General features: G+C 43.5%; 1 protein-coding gene across 11 annotated transcripts in view; it reads right to left on the bottom strand.

Annotated features, from left to right (window-relative positions):
- rbfox1 (RNA binding fox-1 homolog 1) overlaps positions 1–14,129 on the bottom strand; it is a 118,546-nt gene that overhangs the window by 98,215 nt on the left and 6,202 nt on the right. For 8 of the 11 annotated variants that reach the window (XR_009242473.1, XR_009242474.1, XM_058652472.1 and 5 more), the window contains exon 1: positions 888–1,073. The exons of 1 other annotated variant lie outside the window; for it this stretch is intronic. Coding sequence is in view for 7 of the 10 variants with exons in the window: in XM_058652472.1 (XP_058508455.1) it covers positions 888–983 (96 nt within the window). In the remaining 3 variants the exon portion in view is untranslated. Of the gene's footprint in view, positions 1–887; positions 1,095–8,501; positions 9,043–14,129 lie in introns of those variants that run through there. 2 more of the 11 variants (XM_058652476.1, XM_058652482.1) reach the window with 2 other exon arrangements.

The following is a 14,129-nucleotide window of genomic DNA, read 5'->3' as shown; positions in this document are numbered from 1 at the left end:
GAGTGACAATAAACTGTAAATACACTCTAAAATAAAAGATATGCTGTTTACGGTCTGTGTTTCAGTTCATATAATACCTGCTTTATTTCTTTGGCTTTTTGAACTTAAATGAAGGATGTTTAGAAACAATGAAATTGACTCTAAATATGGTCAAATTCTGCAAGGTTAAAATTTAATTTAATTTTAGTGTTATGAAGCAACCTTTTTCTTAATATAATTGTGTCGAGTCCATGCATCGAGCCATTAATCAAGCTGTATCATTTTTGATTTAGAATATTTAATGTATTTTATTTATTTATGCAACATAATGAATATGATGATTATCAATGCAATAGCTTTTAAAACCAGGAAAATCATCACAGATACTTTATCATGATATGATGATATCAAAATCTATTATGTCACAATTAAGATATAATATCAGCCATACTGTACGTGTGTGTGTGTGTGTGTGTGTGTGTGTGTGTTTGCTGAGGTAATGCAGTCACTGAAAAAAGAAAGTGTTCACATGACACTAAGAGTCTGCACTGTGGTGCTGTGAGACACGCAGGGCAGGGACGTCCTGAGTCCAGGGACATCCCGAGTCCTGGTCCATGGTCTGATGATGAGCACAACAACGCACGTCACAGAGCAGAGGACAGAACCTCTGTCTCAACTGTCCACAGGACATAACGCTTCTCCAACTGCCACAGACGCGTGCGCTCTGCATTTCACGTCACACATTCTCTCTTTAATCCCTGTAAGTGCGACCATGTTCTGCAGCCACACACACACACACACACACACACACACACACACACACACACACACACACACACACACACACACACACACACACACACACACACACACACACACAGACAGAGAGAGAGAGAGTGGGCACTCACCTGCTGTAAGTACATGAAGGTGAGGGCGGCGCAGGACAGCTGGGGACAGGCGTCCACGTTGGGTAACGCCACGCATGTTCCTCCAGGATGCTGCATGTTCCCTCCACTGGCTGACAACACACTAACCCCCCCCTCAGCCTCGACTGTACTACAGTGTGTGTGTGTGTGTGTGTGTGTGTGTGTGTGTGCGCGTGAGAGAGAAAGACGGGGGAGCAGAGCAAGAGAATGAAAGACAGAGAGAGCAGCGGCACAAACGGTCCCGAACGATGGAGAGGCGTGTGTGAGAGAGAGAGAGAGAGAGAGAGAGAGAGAGAGAGAGAGAGAGAGAGAGAGAGAGAGAGAGAGAGAGAGAGAGAGAGAGAGAGACTGCAGTGTGTGTGTGTGTGTGTGTGTGGAGTCAAGCCAGCAGTCAGTGTGTGACTGCGATCGCTGGAGCGTGAGGGAGGCAGAAAATTGTCTGTGTGTTTCGAAAAAGTGTGTGTGTGCGTGTGTGTGTGTGCGTGCGCGCGTGTGCGTGTGTCTCCTGCAAAAATGCTGATCTCTCTCTCTCTGAATTGAAGTTGCCTGACACGTGTTACTGGAGGCGATGGTGGATGCTGACAACAGCAGCAGCAGCAGCAGCAGCAGCAGCAGCAGCAGCAGCAGCATCCCTCTCTCTACATCCACAGTCTTCTACTATGCAGGTAGGTGTGTGTGTGTGTGTGTGTGTGTGTGTGTGTGTGTGTGTGTGTTATCATTGTGTTATCTCTTGGGTCAGTCATTGCAAGTGTGAACGCTTCTCAAGCTGGCCACCAGGTGTCTCTCTTGGTGTGACGTGTTGCAGGTTGTGAATGTGTGAACAGCGGGAACATCACTGCGTGTCGAGAGCTGTCGTATCATTAGAAACATCTGAATGATGTTAGAGACACACCAGGAACACTACAGGCAAAAAAAGCTTTATCCTCCACATGAGGGTTGCTAGTGCTAATCCCAGCTGACATAAAGTGAGAGGCGGGCTGGTCCCAAGTATAACCAACAATTCAACTCACATCCCAGTACATTAAAGTTTGCTTGAATGTCACACCTGTACTGCATCCTCACTCTCACACAAATCCAGAATTATTTTCTGTGCCTTTCTTATTTTCCCTACGTCGTTTGTATAATAATAATTCAACATACAATTATTCCGTTTCTGGCTGTAGCTTTTATTTCCTCCACAAACAGCTACTAAAAATAGTTTAAACAACATGATTCTGTTTGTCGTGTATTCAGATTCAGCCTGGACACAAAAATGACTGGAAAAGAACGACAGTGTCAACATCATTCAGACTTCAGACTGGAGGGTTGTAGGCAGTAGATTCATAAAGTAGAGATTAAGGACTGATATGAAGTCATCACTCTGTAAATTCTACGCTGACTTTGACTGTGTTTCATCGCCGTGTTCCACCTCAGCTGCCCTCAGGATCTTTGGTGACCCTGTAAAACGTTCATCATCCTGACTCACAGCATCTATCCACCATAACAACAAGTGAAGGGCGTGGTCGCCTCGCTGAATGGTGCCGTCACGTTTGGGCGCTCAATAGAACCGTACCAGCTGTTATTCACACGTGTCGTTAACTCTTACGTTATCTTCTATGGTTTATGATCTATTAGATCATCTTCTATTAAGAACATTTTCCCATGAACTTTCATTCAAAGGAAGCTCCTGCTACAACCATCAGGTGCCCCCTGGTGGCTTATCCCGTTGAAATACAAGTTAAGTCAAATCAACTCCAATTCATAACCAAATATCTTTAAAGGTGACATGGATGCATTTCCATTCCAAATCCTCAGTCGCTGCAAACGAGCCGATCAAAATATCTCCTCACTGACGCTCTCGTCAGCCGCGCTGTTTCAGACCAGAACCACACCCCCAGAACGTGGACTGTGTTGTGATTGGCCAGCCAACGAGAGCTTTCCTACTGTCCTGTGATTGGCCAGGTACCTGGAAGTGACGTAATAGATAGGCCAGCTCTCAGATACACAGCTCCCCCTCTGGCACGGTGGATGCTCTGCATCTCAGCAGCTACAACGAGAGTAGTTCTTCTTCTTCTGCGGTTGAATGTACGCAACCGGATGTGCCCGGACTAGTGCCCGCACCGGGAGGCGCTACGGTGGTGAGAGGAGTGGTGAGGATTTCTGATGACGACATCATCAGATTAAGGAAGTGCCGATCCGCTTCACAGAGCCCAGGAAAACAATACAACACTATTTTCTCAGCAGTGGCTGAACTGTTTGTTCTGAAACTTTAGGGTTTCATAAACGAGGTCATGACGCAGATACACACACACAAACGCAGCGTTAATTGGAGCTTCCAGTCTATGTCGCCTTTAAACACTGCAAAATGTCCCCCACACCAAAGTTCACGGGAAAATAGATGATTTGACATCACAGCACACAGGACATGTTGATCCGCTGCTGTCAGTGCAGTCAGCTCCAGCCAACAGGTAAATACCAGGTTTTGGTTAAAACTTAAACTAAATTTTATGCTGAACCAGAAAAGAATAGATCTGAGCAGTTCTTAGTTAATGCAGAGGCTTATTTTCATTCACAGTAGTAATGCTTCGGTCAACGCTGCCAAAGCTGCTGCTCGAAGCACAAGTCTGGTCAGATCTTGCTCAGGTTGGTTCATACGAAGTGTCGTGTACAGACACTGTGGGTAAGCGGGAATGTTCCTGTGAATAAATTAGCGCTTTACTTCAGTTTGGATCAGGGCAAAGAGGTTTGGACTGTTCATGCCACACCACCATGCTCCGACATGGATGTTATTCTGTGAGTCGTGTGTGGGCTGTGAGTCCACCACCTCATGTTCTAACATCTTTTCTCTCCGTTAAAGAGACAAGTGAGACTTTCAAACCGCTCCCTGGTGTTTTCACAGCTCGTGCATGTGTGCATGTGCTGTGGACCACAGGGAACCAGACCCTGATCACAGGAGGGTGGAGCCTCCTGGGTTAATATGCTTAACTTTCTCAGGTGTGTCATTCATTTACGATGCGAGTTGTGCACCTAAGTGCTGATGGGATGTTGATGGGAAGAGTGCAGTGAAGGCTTATCTGCTGTTAGTGAGTGTATTGTTCAGGCATAAGTCCGAGCAGCTAGAGGTTCATTAAATGTTATTATCCTATATATAATCACTATTTCACAGCCTAGTGACTGACCAGCTGTTTGAGTGTCTCCTAACGAAAGACGTCAAAGCGCACGATATGCAGAATCTCTACTAAGTCTCACTTCACTTTGTCCATCTTTGTCCCTCCCAATGAACATGATCTGCCAGCTCCGCCTCCACTGTCTCTCAGCCATACATCACTGCAGGTCTCAGGACCGTCTTGTAGACCTTCCCGTTCTTATCCTTCTGTCACACATCGGCCATGACTCTCGTCTCCATCCACTCCACTCCTGACATTCACACACATGTATTCTGTCGTTCCTCTTTTCTCCAGCTCCAGCTCCACCTCTCCATGCTCTTTCACTACAGATTACAATATCACCTGCAAGCACCACGGGGGTGTTGTTGTATCATGGCTCACTTGCTTTATACAGATATTGAGCCAAAGCTTCTGCAGACGTTAGTGGATTTTACAAAGAAGAAGAAGAAGAAGAAGAAGAAGAAGAAGAAGAAGAAGAAGAAGAAGAAGAAGAAGAAGAATGCTTCCCTGACATGAACAGTTTAAGATTAACTGACAATGTACTTTGACATTTTAAGAGTTATTTAGTACAGAGTTTAAAAACTCGAGAGCACAGGATTTTTATAATCCATATTGAAAGGACAGACACAACTCCAGGACTTTGATTAATAATAATTGTGCCACAGAGGCTCTTCCAAATGTCAACATTGACTCCTCCCCTTGAGAAATGACTAGAACTTTGAACCTTCATCAACAAATTCTGACACATTTCCTTTACAGAATCACTACCTTTAAAAATCCTCAAACCACACGGGTTAGGGTGAGAATCGGTTACAAGTCAAGGTTATATGAAGCACAATCTATGGACACTGACGGGATCAGAAAATCAAGAAATCAACAAACCATTCAAACAATCACATTTGTTGTTATAATTAAAAAAAATCTTAATTTCTCCAACAATGTACAGTATAAAGTATAAGAATAATGTTCTCATTATTCTAATGACAATGGCCCAGTTTATTATATACTATGGCAAGACATTACCCTTATATAGCACTTTAACAAATACCTATAGCTCAACAAAATATCCTCCGATACATTTTTTAAAGCATTTATTTATTGAAAACCTACAACTTCATTACGGAGTAAATGCCTTTGTGAGTTTGTTATGCTTTAAATGTCTGGAGGGGTTTATTCTGGTATTCTGGCATGTTGTTATGTCATTATTATTTTATGTTCTCTTTGAAAGTGCCAATAAATAAAAGAAATGAAAAAGAAAGTTGAAGTTGGCTGTCAGGTCAGAAGTCTCTGCCAAAGCTGCTGCTCGTCACTCCACCTCCGCGCACACACACACACACACACACACACACACACACACACACACACTCTCTCACACAAACCTGCGCTGCTCTAAACTGAGCTCGAGATGCAGCGGAGATCATTTAGTCTGTTTTCTGCTATTAAACGAGCAGCTATAAGCGCTGATGATGATGATGATGACGATGATGATGATGATGATGATGATGAATAAGATACAAGATTTCAACGCTTCATTTAGTCTTTTTCTGTTTTTAATTATTGTAATGTTTTTAAGTTTTAATTTCCCTACTTCTAAATGGTCATCAGGAAACGACTGGTTTTCTTATTTCAGTTTTATTTTCTCAAGACAAAAATGCACAAAGTGTGTGTGTGTGTGTGTGTGTGTGTGTGTGTGTGTGTGTGTGAGAGAGAGAGAATGTAAAGGTAATGTGAGCATATTATGGGATGAAGCCGAACACGGCAACTGCATGGCTGCAGGCTGCAGCTGCCTTTTCTTCATTTATTCATTTAAGACATGCTCCCACACACACACACACACATAGACACACACACACACACACACAGACACACACAGACAGACACACACACACACACACACACACGTAGACACACGCGGTCAAGCCTCTGTTGGCTGAGTTCTTATCAGCCCGGTGTGATGTGGTGTGATAAGCCCAGAAGAAAAAGCTGCGACCTGCATCTTTATCCTGATCATTAGCTGGATTAAGGATTGTTTAATGTCCAGTATAATAATAATAATAATAATAATATTAATAATAATAATACATCATGTTTTCTTTAAACATCCACACAGTTCACAGCAGAATTAGAAGCTGTTATTTTTACACTCACCAGTTAGTGAGAGTGAATTTGACCTCTGCACTGAACGCCTCCTTTAACACACCAGTGAGGAGAAATGGCAGACTGGCTGCCTTGCTCAGGGGCACACAATTCATTGACCTACTCTGGTAATTGAACCAGCGACGTGTCAGACGTGTATCCCTCAGTCATGACATTGGTGCCGCATGTCTCTCTTTGCAGCGTTCTGATTATAACAGATGTTTTTCTTATTTATTTTTGAACCAAATATCAATTTTTAGTGTTCAGTATTTGGCCTTTACTGAACGTCCCCGTCCCTGTCCCCGTCCCTGTCCCCGTCCCTTTCATGGACATTAGCCCTCTACATATGGCTGACTTTTGTCCCTCTTCACACCTCACAGACTCTGTCTCCTCTGTGCCCAAATTACATTTCTTGTTCCTGTACCTGACAAATATAGATGCCAACCCAGAAACCTGCCAGTGACGTCACACACACACACACGCACACACACACACACGCACACACACACACACGCGCGCTGGTCTGACTTACACAGTCAGTCCACAAGATGTCCCTCGTGTCTGCTCCTCCTGATGCAGCTGCTGCTAATTATTATCTCATTATCGTCCTTATATTAAACCTAAGTGCTCAGTTCAGTCACTGCTGCAGCGTCTCGGGTAAGGAGCATGCACACGCACGCACACGCACGCACGCACGCACACACACGCAAACATGCACGCACACGCACACGCACGCACACACACACACACACACAGGTTTGTGCAATGGTATACAACCAGAAATACTTTGGCTTTTAAGATGCTTCGTTGTCATGACAGATGCACGCCAAGCTGTGCTCACAGCACCCTCCACTGGACAAGGTGGTAATTGCTTCAAGCAGTCAGGTGCACTTCTAGGCTGTATATTTTGAACTTGATTTGTGAGTTTGCACATGCCTAAAACAACCTAAAGCTACATTTAAGAGTCGGGTAAATCAATAGAGCTATTGAGTAATTGTGTGATTTATTATCTGGTTTCTTTACTAATCGTTACATTAATCAATCATTAATTGCTTCCCTAGTTTATGCCAGAAAAGGTTCAAAGGAAGTCGCTCTCACACACACACACACACACACACACAAACACCTTCCCTTCTAAATTTGTCACATGATTGACATATTTTGGTCATGTGGTGTTCAGCACTTGTCACAACCCCTCAGGCATGTGTATGTAAATTATAACACACACACATAATTATAGAGTAGGCATTACATAGTCAAACTTTAGAGTGGGACATCTACAGAGGTGAAAAGTCCAGATGATAAATTGCAAGGCCCCTAGTTAATGACACCTATTGATCCAAGCATGTACTACATGGTAATATTTAATTAGAGCAAGAACACATGTGGGTTTTGTGAGAGGTGAGTCGATGCAGGCTTTCATTTCAGAACTCTAAAATCCTTTATCTGCACCACTAAATATATGGATTAAAGCAGGACTACTGAAGAAGAATGGTTATACGTATATGAGAATATGTAATGGTGACATTCTTCAGGATCTGGTTGTATGACGTACTGATACAGAGTCATATATGAGTCATATACAGTATAGTCAAACACACCCTGACTAACCTGACCGGGACACAAGGAAAAACAAATCCTTTTTTTAAGAATATGTTTTACACTTTATCTCACATTTAGAAAATAACGTGTGGAAACTGTTGACTTTCCTGCACCAGTCTATAGAACAAAGTAGGTAACACATCCATGTGCTAATGGTAATAAATAAGTAACCTTAAACTTCACACATAAAGAAACCATCCAACAACATCATCTCACAGCTGGGCCTTCACCTCAGCCATCACTGCAGAGACAATCAATAACCGCGTTAAACAACTGCAATTCTTTCATGAACGATGAAACGGATGTAAACAAATAGACCAGAACATCAATAACATTCTCAACATTAACTTCATAAAACTGTTGCAATGAAATAAACATACTCAGCGCAAACATCTGGAAATATAAAGTGAGGTCACCACGTGACACCCAGGCTCATTTCATCACCATGGACAGCGCTATGAAATCACGGCGCACAACAAACCACACACACACACACACACACACATTGAGAAATCAATACAATGGAAATGCCCACGCTGGTAATACAAAGACTATTTTTAAGATACAATCAAGTGCGGCGCGCCCGGCGCGTGCCGACCCTCACTTCCGTCAAACGGATGAAGTACGCAGCACTTTTCAAACACACTTGAGGTCTGGTTCTTGTCCTCGAGGAACTTTTAGAAACACAGTGTGGAATACAACATAGACCTACCTTACATGAACACCACATCCATTCTCGGTCTTTCCTTGTGAAGTTTCGCCTTTGACTTGAGCTCCAAAACAAGTCCTTTCTCTATGGACATCAGTACCAAAGCTCCCAGGCGATCCGGTCCAGTACTGGTTCTGGTTCTGGCGTTCAGAGCCGAGTATGACCGCTCCACGGTGGAGGTGGACACGGGGCTGGTCAGCAGCACGTGACCCAGCTGCGGCATGCTCTCAGTCAGCTCGTTAAGTGTCACAAAGTGCAGAAGGTCTGATGAGCTCCTCGCCTCAAACTTTCTACAGGACTGTCACTTCAATGTGGAGCCGGCGGAAGTCAAAGTCGTTTTCACTCTGCAGCTTCCGGTACGCTGTGCGCGCGTCAACAACTAATAAGAATACGTTTTTCCACTTTCAGAACCTTTTCTTTTCATTCCACTTCTGGAGTTGGACTAACATTTTTTATGACTTGAAGTTTCTCTGTGAAAGGCCGCCTTGACAAACGCGATGCTATCAAGCTAGCCACAACACCGCGCTCTCAACCGCTCTCAGCACTCTGGGGGGCGTGGTCTGCAGTTAGACCTGCGCTGTTCAAACTTCACGAAGGACGAGGAGCTTGGTTTTAGGCCCGCCCACTTCAAATCAAACCGTCATTGGTCAATTTGCCCATCACTCTCCGAACCAAATTATTAAATATATTAAATTAAATGACATAGATTTTTATTAAATATATGTATAATATATACAATATATATGTATTTATATACATATATATGTATATATATATATATATACATATATATATATGTATATATATGATATGTATATATATATATATATGTATGAGGTACATACAGCTGTAATGAAATGTTTGTACTTTGTGGAAAATAAAGTCTGAAAATCACTGACTTTCATGTACTTTCATAGAAGAAGAAGTCTGATTTATTTCCATTCAACCATGTGAAAAGTAACATGAGAGAATGAAACACTTTTCCCAGGACCAACAGCATACAGAGAAAAGTCATTTTAAAATAAATGTACTAAAATAACTTGAAATAAATTCCATAAATAATTATTAATAAATAGGTAACTTAAAACTTGACGGAGCAGCATCAGAGTGCAGAGGACAGCCTCTGGGAAGAAGCTGCACTTAAGCCTGGTTGTTGTGACTTTGAAGCTCCACAGCCGTATGTATGATGCAGCTCACAGGGCCACAGCCTCTGTGATGGTCTACTGCTGCGTCCTAAAACCAAAGCAACACATTTAACTTTGGTGCAGCAGAGAGCGTGACATGATGACATGAACCTCCGTCACCCCCCCTGTGGACCTGTGAGTTATTACCACACCACAGTCCTGATTTGACCTCGTGTGTTGTGTGAACATGCTCTGTTTCCTGAATGCAGTCTGAACATTCAGGAAACAGAGCATGTTCACATGCAGAGAATTAGTGAGAAGCTTAAATTACAGTTTTGACAGAAATATGATTGTGAAGTCCTCCTGAATGGTCTGAATTTACGTCGCACTTTTCTAGTCTTGATGACGACTCAGAGCTGCTTTACATACAGTTTTGCCACTACTTTCATAGCCAATCACACGCTGCCAACACTCCCATCAGGACTAATGTAGGGTCTTGCCCAAGGACACATCGGCATGTAGACTTCAACCTTCCAGGTGAATGATGACTCTAGGTATATTTTTACCACTAGAAGCTGGTGGAGGGTGCATCGTGGTGTTGCTGTTTGAAGGTGTGCGCTCCATCCACCTCAGGTGTGGTGGGTTGGCACTGACACAGCATCAACACGCCTGGTTAGAAAAGAAAACACTTTAGCCGAGCAGAAAAGTCTTTGGTCGCTATCTCCATCTTCTTCTTGCACACTAAAGCCGCTGAAGTCTTCATCTTCAGCGCATAATCTTTCCCCGCGTCCATCTCACTTTTGCATTTACTGCTAGAGAGTGCCCCCCGGTGGCCGTTAGCCAGTAAAAGTCTATAAATTAGCCGCACCGGGTTCAAAGCGTGGGAAAAAAGTAGCGGCTTATAGGCCGAAATTTACGGTGAGTGTCGCCAAGCCATTTTAAATATTACACAGGAATTAAGCAAATGGGGAGAATTGAGGGCGACTACAATGTGAGTGTGTGTGAGTGTGTGTGTGAGTGTGTGTGAGGTGTTACTGGTGACTCGGTTCATCCTGTCTGTCTGTATATGAAGTTCAAGTGTAATTAACACCATCAGTCCTGAAGTACCACACGTCTGGCAGCTCACGTTCCTCCAGGAGCTGACACTGATGGATGGAAATTGTCACACGTGTCTCTTTGTGTAACTACTGTGTGTGTGTGTGTGTGTGTGTGCGCGCGTACGAGGACACACACACACACACACACACACACAGAGGCTGCAGTCTTGTTACGTGTTATCACTGCACTGTGTCTGGGGGTCGGCTAATAAGTCCCTCAGTGACTGACTGAAAGAGAGGTAGAATAAGAAACAAGCAAGAATGGAGGAATGAAGCAGTCTTTTAACAAGCCTTTGTTTGAGGTATTAAAAAGTGGACACGAGAGAAACTCATCAGAAATAACCAGACAGTAAATGAAGACCCTCACATGGTGACACGTCTTATTTAATGGTGTGGAGCCCCCATGGTTGGTTATAACCCTCTACAACAGTCATTTAACAACATCATATACTGTATGTAACTCCATTATTCAACCAATGCAATCAACTCTATTATTATTATTATTATTATTATTATTATTGTTATCATTATTATTAATAATCATTCTTTCTTTGTGTGTGTGTGTGTGTGTGTGTGTGGCTCCACCAACCCTGTAATTGTGTTGTTCTAATAAAGGTGAGGGTGAGGGTCAGAGTTATGGCGTCAGCTGAAAGGTGCATCACTACCAGCTTCAATGCTCTGCTCAGGATTCCTCTCATCTTTTCCGTACCCTTCAGTATCTTGCAGGGTTTAGTCAGATGTCTTTAAAACAAGAGTAAAATGAGGTGAAACACGGCGTCTGTTCCCATGACACCAGCAGTTTTAAAGCCTGAACAAATGGTGAAGTGCTGGACACGACTGTGCCGAGCCAGCAAACATTTCAACCCAGCTATTCCACTTTACTCCCATAATTGGCCGTCTGTGAAGAGAGAAAGTGGCAATATCTCAGGGCTTTCCTCCACCGGCCTGACGTCTTGTAATTAGAGAAGGGAAAGAGTGTGTTCCTTCAATTAAACAACACAGCAGCAGGAAGAAGGACGGCCCTCTTTTTGTAAGGGAGACTAAAGGAGCAGCACACTCCCAGCTAAATAAATATGCCAGCACATAATGATCTGGAGCGTGTGTGTGTGTGTGTGTGTGAGTGTGTGTGTGTGCGTGCACTGAGTAAATATTGGCAGTCTTTTAAACTGGTTGAAGTAATTGATGATCTCATTTGTGAGAGCTGGGTGGAGACTAAATGAGACAGCAGAAATTCCTGCTTCCTCTCGAGCTCTTAAAGCTGATTTGTCTGTGATGTTGGGAGATTTTTCAAGTCCTTCTCTTTTTTTCTACTGGAAACAAGTAACAAGCATTCAGTAACTGTACCACGAGTAAATGCTAACGGTTTCTAACCAGATCAATGCACTTCACTTATGATCAATTACTTCACTGGTGGGGGAAAAAAAATCTGTACAGATGGAACACCAGTACACTCATATATATATGTGTGTATATGTATATACAGTATGTACATACACACACATATATACGTGTATATATGTGTGTATATGTATATATGTATAAACCCAGACAGGACAGTGTCCATGACAGTACATGGACAGAGTGTCGCTTCAATCGTGAAAGCTTCCACAAATCTGAACATTCCTTCACCTGATCAGGTAACTGGTTTGTATTTATATAATACAAATATTATATTATAACGCTTTAGTCGTCTCGATGACCACTCGACGCTGCTTTACACTCCAGTTTTGCCATTCACCCATTCACACACATACTCGTTGCATCTATCAAAGCTATGGGTCGTGGACCCCCACATGTTCCCACACCATACATTAACAGCCACTGCTGTAGAGCACAACATTATGCTTTCATTGACTCGACACTGGGTTGGTTCTGAATTGCAGTTTGTCGTCAACACTAATGGATTTAATTGAATTCTTCATTCTTGGAGGAGCTCGAGCCAATCACAAGTGACATAGGGCGAAAAGTGAGGTTCACCCTGGACAGGTCGTCCATACAGAGACAAACAGCCATTCACAAAATGTCAGGGTGAATTGTAAAAAATGCTCTCTTGAATGAACAAGGACATAAGATAAAGGTTAGTTGTTGTGGGTGGAGCTACAGAGCGCAGACTCAAAGTTATAAAGAACAGCGTCAACAATGTTACTGACTTTTACAGAAACATAGAGTATAAAATACATCGTTACATACGTACACTGTTTCTAACATGTTTCCATATCTCTTAATCCCACACAAAAGCCTCACATGATCTTGCTTGGACACCTTTGAAGGTACGAGGGGTCGACGTTCATCGCAGAAATGCTATTTGAATATTTAATGTTAAAATCCAGCACATGAGAGCTAGTGAAGGTAACACAGGGTTCACAGCGTGCTGAGCTAAAGGTAGCAGCAAACACGATGCATTCAAAGACCCTGGTGAAGTTCTTCACTTCTGCAGGATCTACAGCGTAGAGGAGCAGCTACAAGATGCATTCAAGAAATCTTTTAAATGTCATCACCTCTGCAAACACACACAAGTCCACCAACTACAGTAAGTGCTGGTCAGTAAAAGTATCAATATCAACAAAGAGGTTCAGAGATGGAGAAAGCGCCGCTGGCTGTCTGTCACGTACGGAGAAGATCAGTTTAACAACCTGCCAATGACATAACACTCGTGTGCAGCTTTGAAATGACAACAGTGTTCAATTTGTAAAGCAGCAAAGTCATTTGTGCTGGTTTGACGTTTGTAAAACACTCAACATCGTATCAGTGCAGGAGGACGAGATCGAGTCTCACACACACACACACACACACACGCACGCACGCACGCACGCACGCACACGCACACGCACACACACACACACACACACACACAGAGAGCGAGATAAAACAGCAGCATCAGCATTCTCAGACTCTGTCTCAACCGTCACTCCATCTCAATACAACCTCCACTCTATCTTCACCTGTATTCCACTGTCTGCTTTTCCCCCGTGAACACGCACACACACACGCACACACACACACACGCACACACACACGCACACACACGCACACACACAGTCTGTGGTGAACGAGCTGCTATTGATTGAATGTGCTGAGATGTGTGAGGAGGAGCGCAGTGTGCAGGGCAGGGGGAATAGACGACCCTCAGCTCTGAGCTAATAGATAGCACAGATTGCCCTGCTCTGTGTGTGTGTGTGTGTGTGTGTGTGTGTGATGGTACAGATTGCCCTGCTCTGTGTGTGTGTGTGTGTGTGTGATGGTACAGATTGCCTGGTGCAAGCTGTTAGGCAGAGAAGCTTGTCTTTTCACAGGCTCCATTGAGTGAAGCACAGCGTGGAAACGCTTCAGGCTTGATGAGAGGGCCGATAACAGGCCTGACGTTGCTGAATGAGCCTCACTGGAGCCCGGCCAGCAGGGAAATGTGATTT

The sequence above is a fragment of the Solea solea genome, chromosome 16 (genome assembly GCF_958295425.1).
Source record: "Solea solea chromosome 16, fSolSol10.1, whole genome shotgun sequence".
Lineage (NCBI taxonomy): Eukaryota > Metazoa > Chordata > Actinopteri > Pleuronectiformes > Soleidae > Solea > Solea solea.
This window is presented reverse-complemented; position numbering and strand designations above follow the sequence as displayed.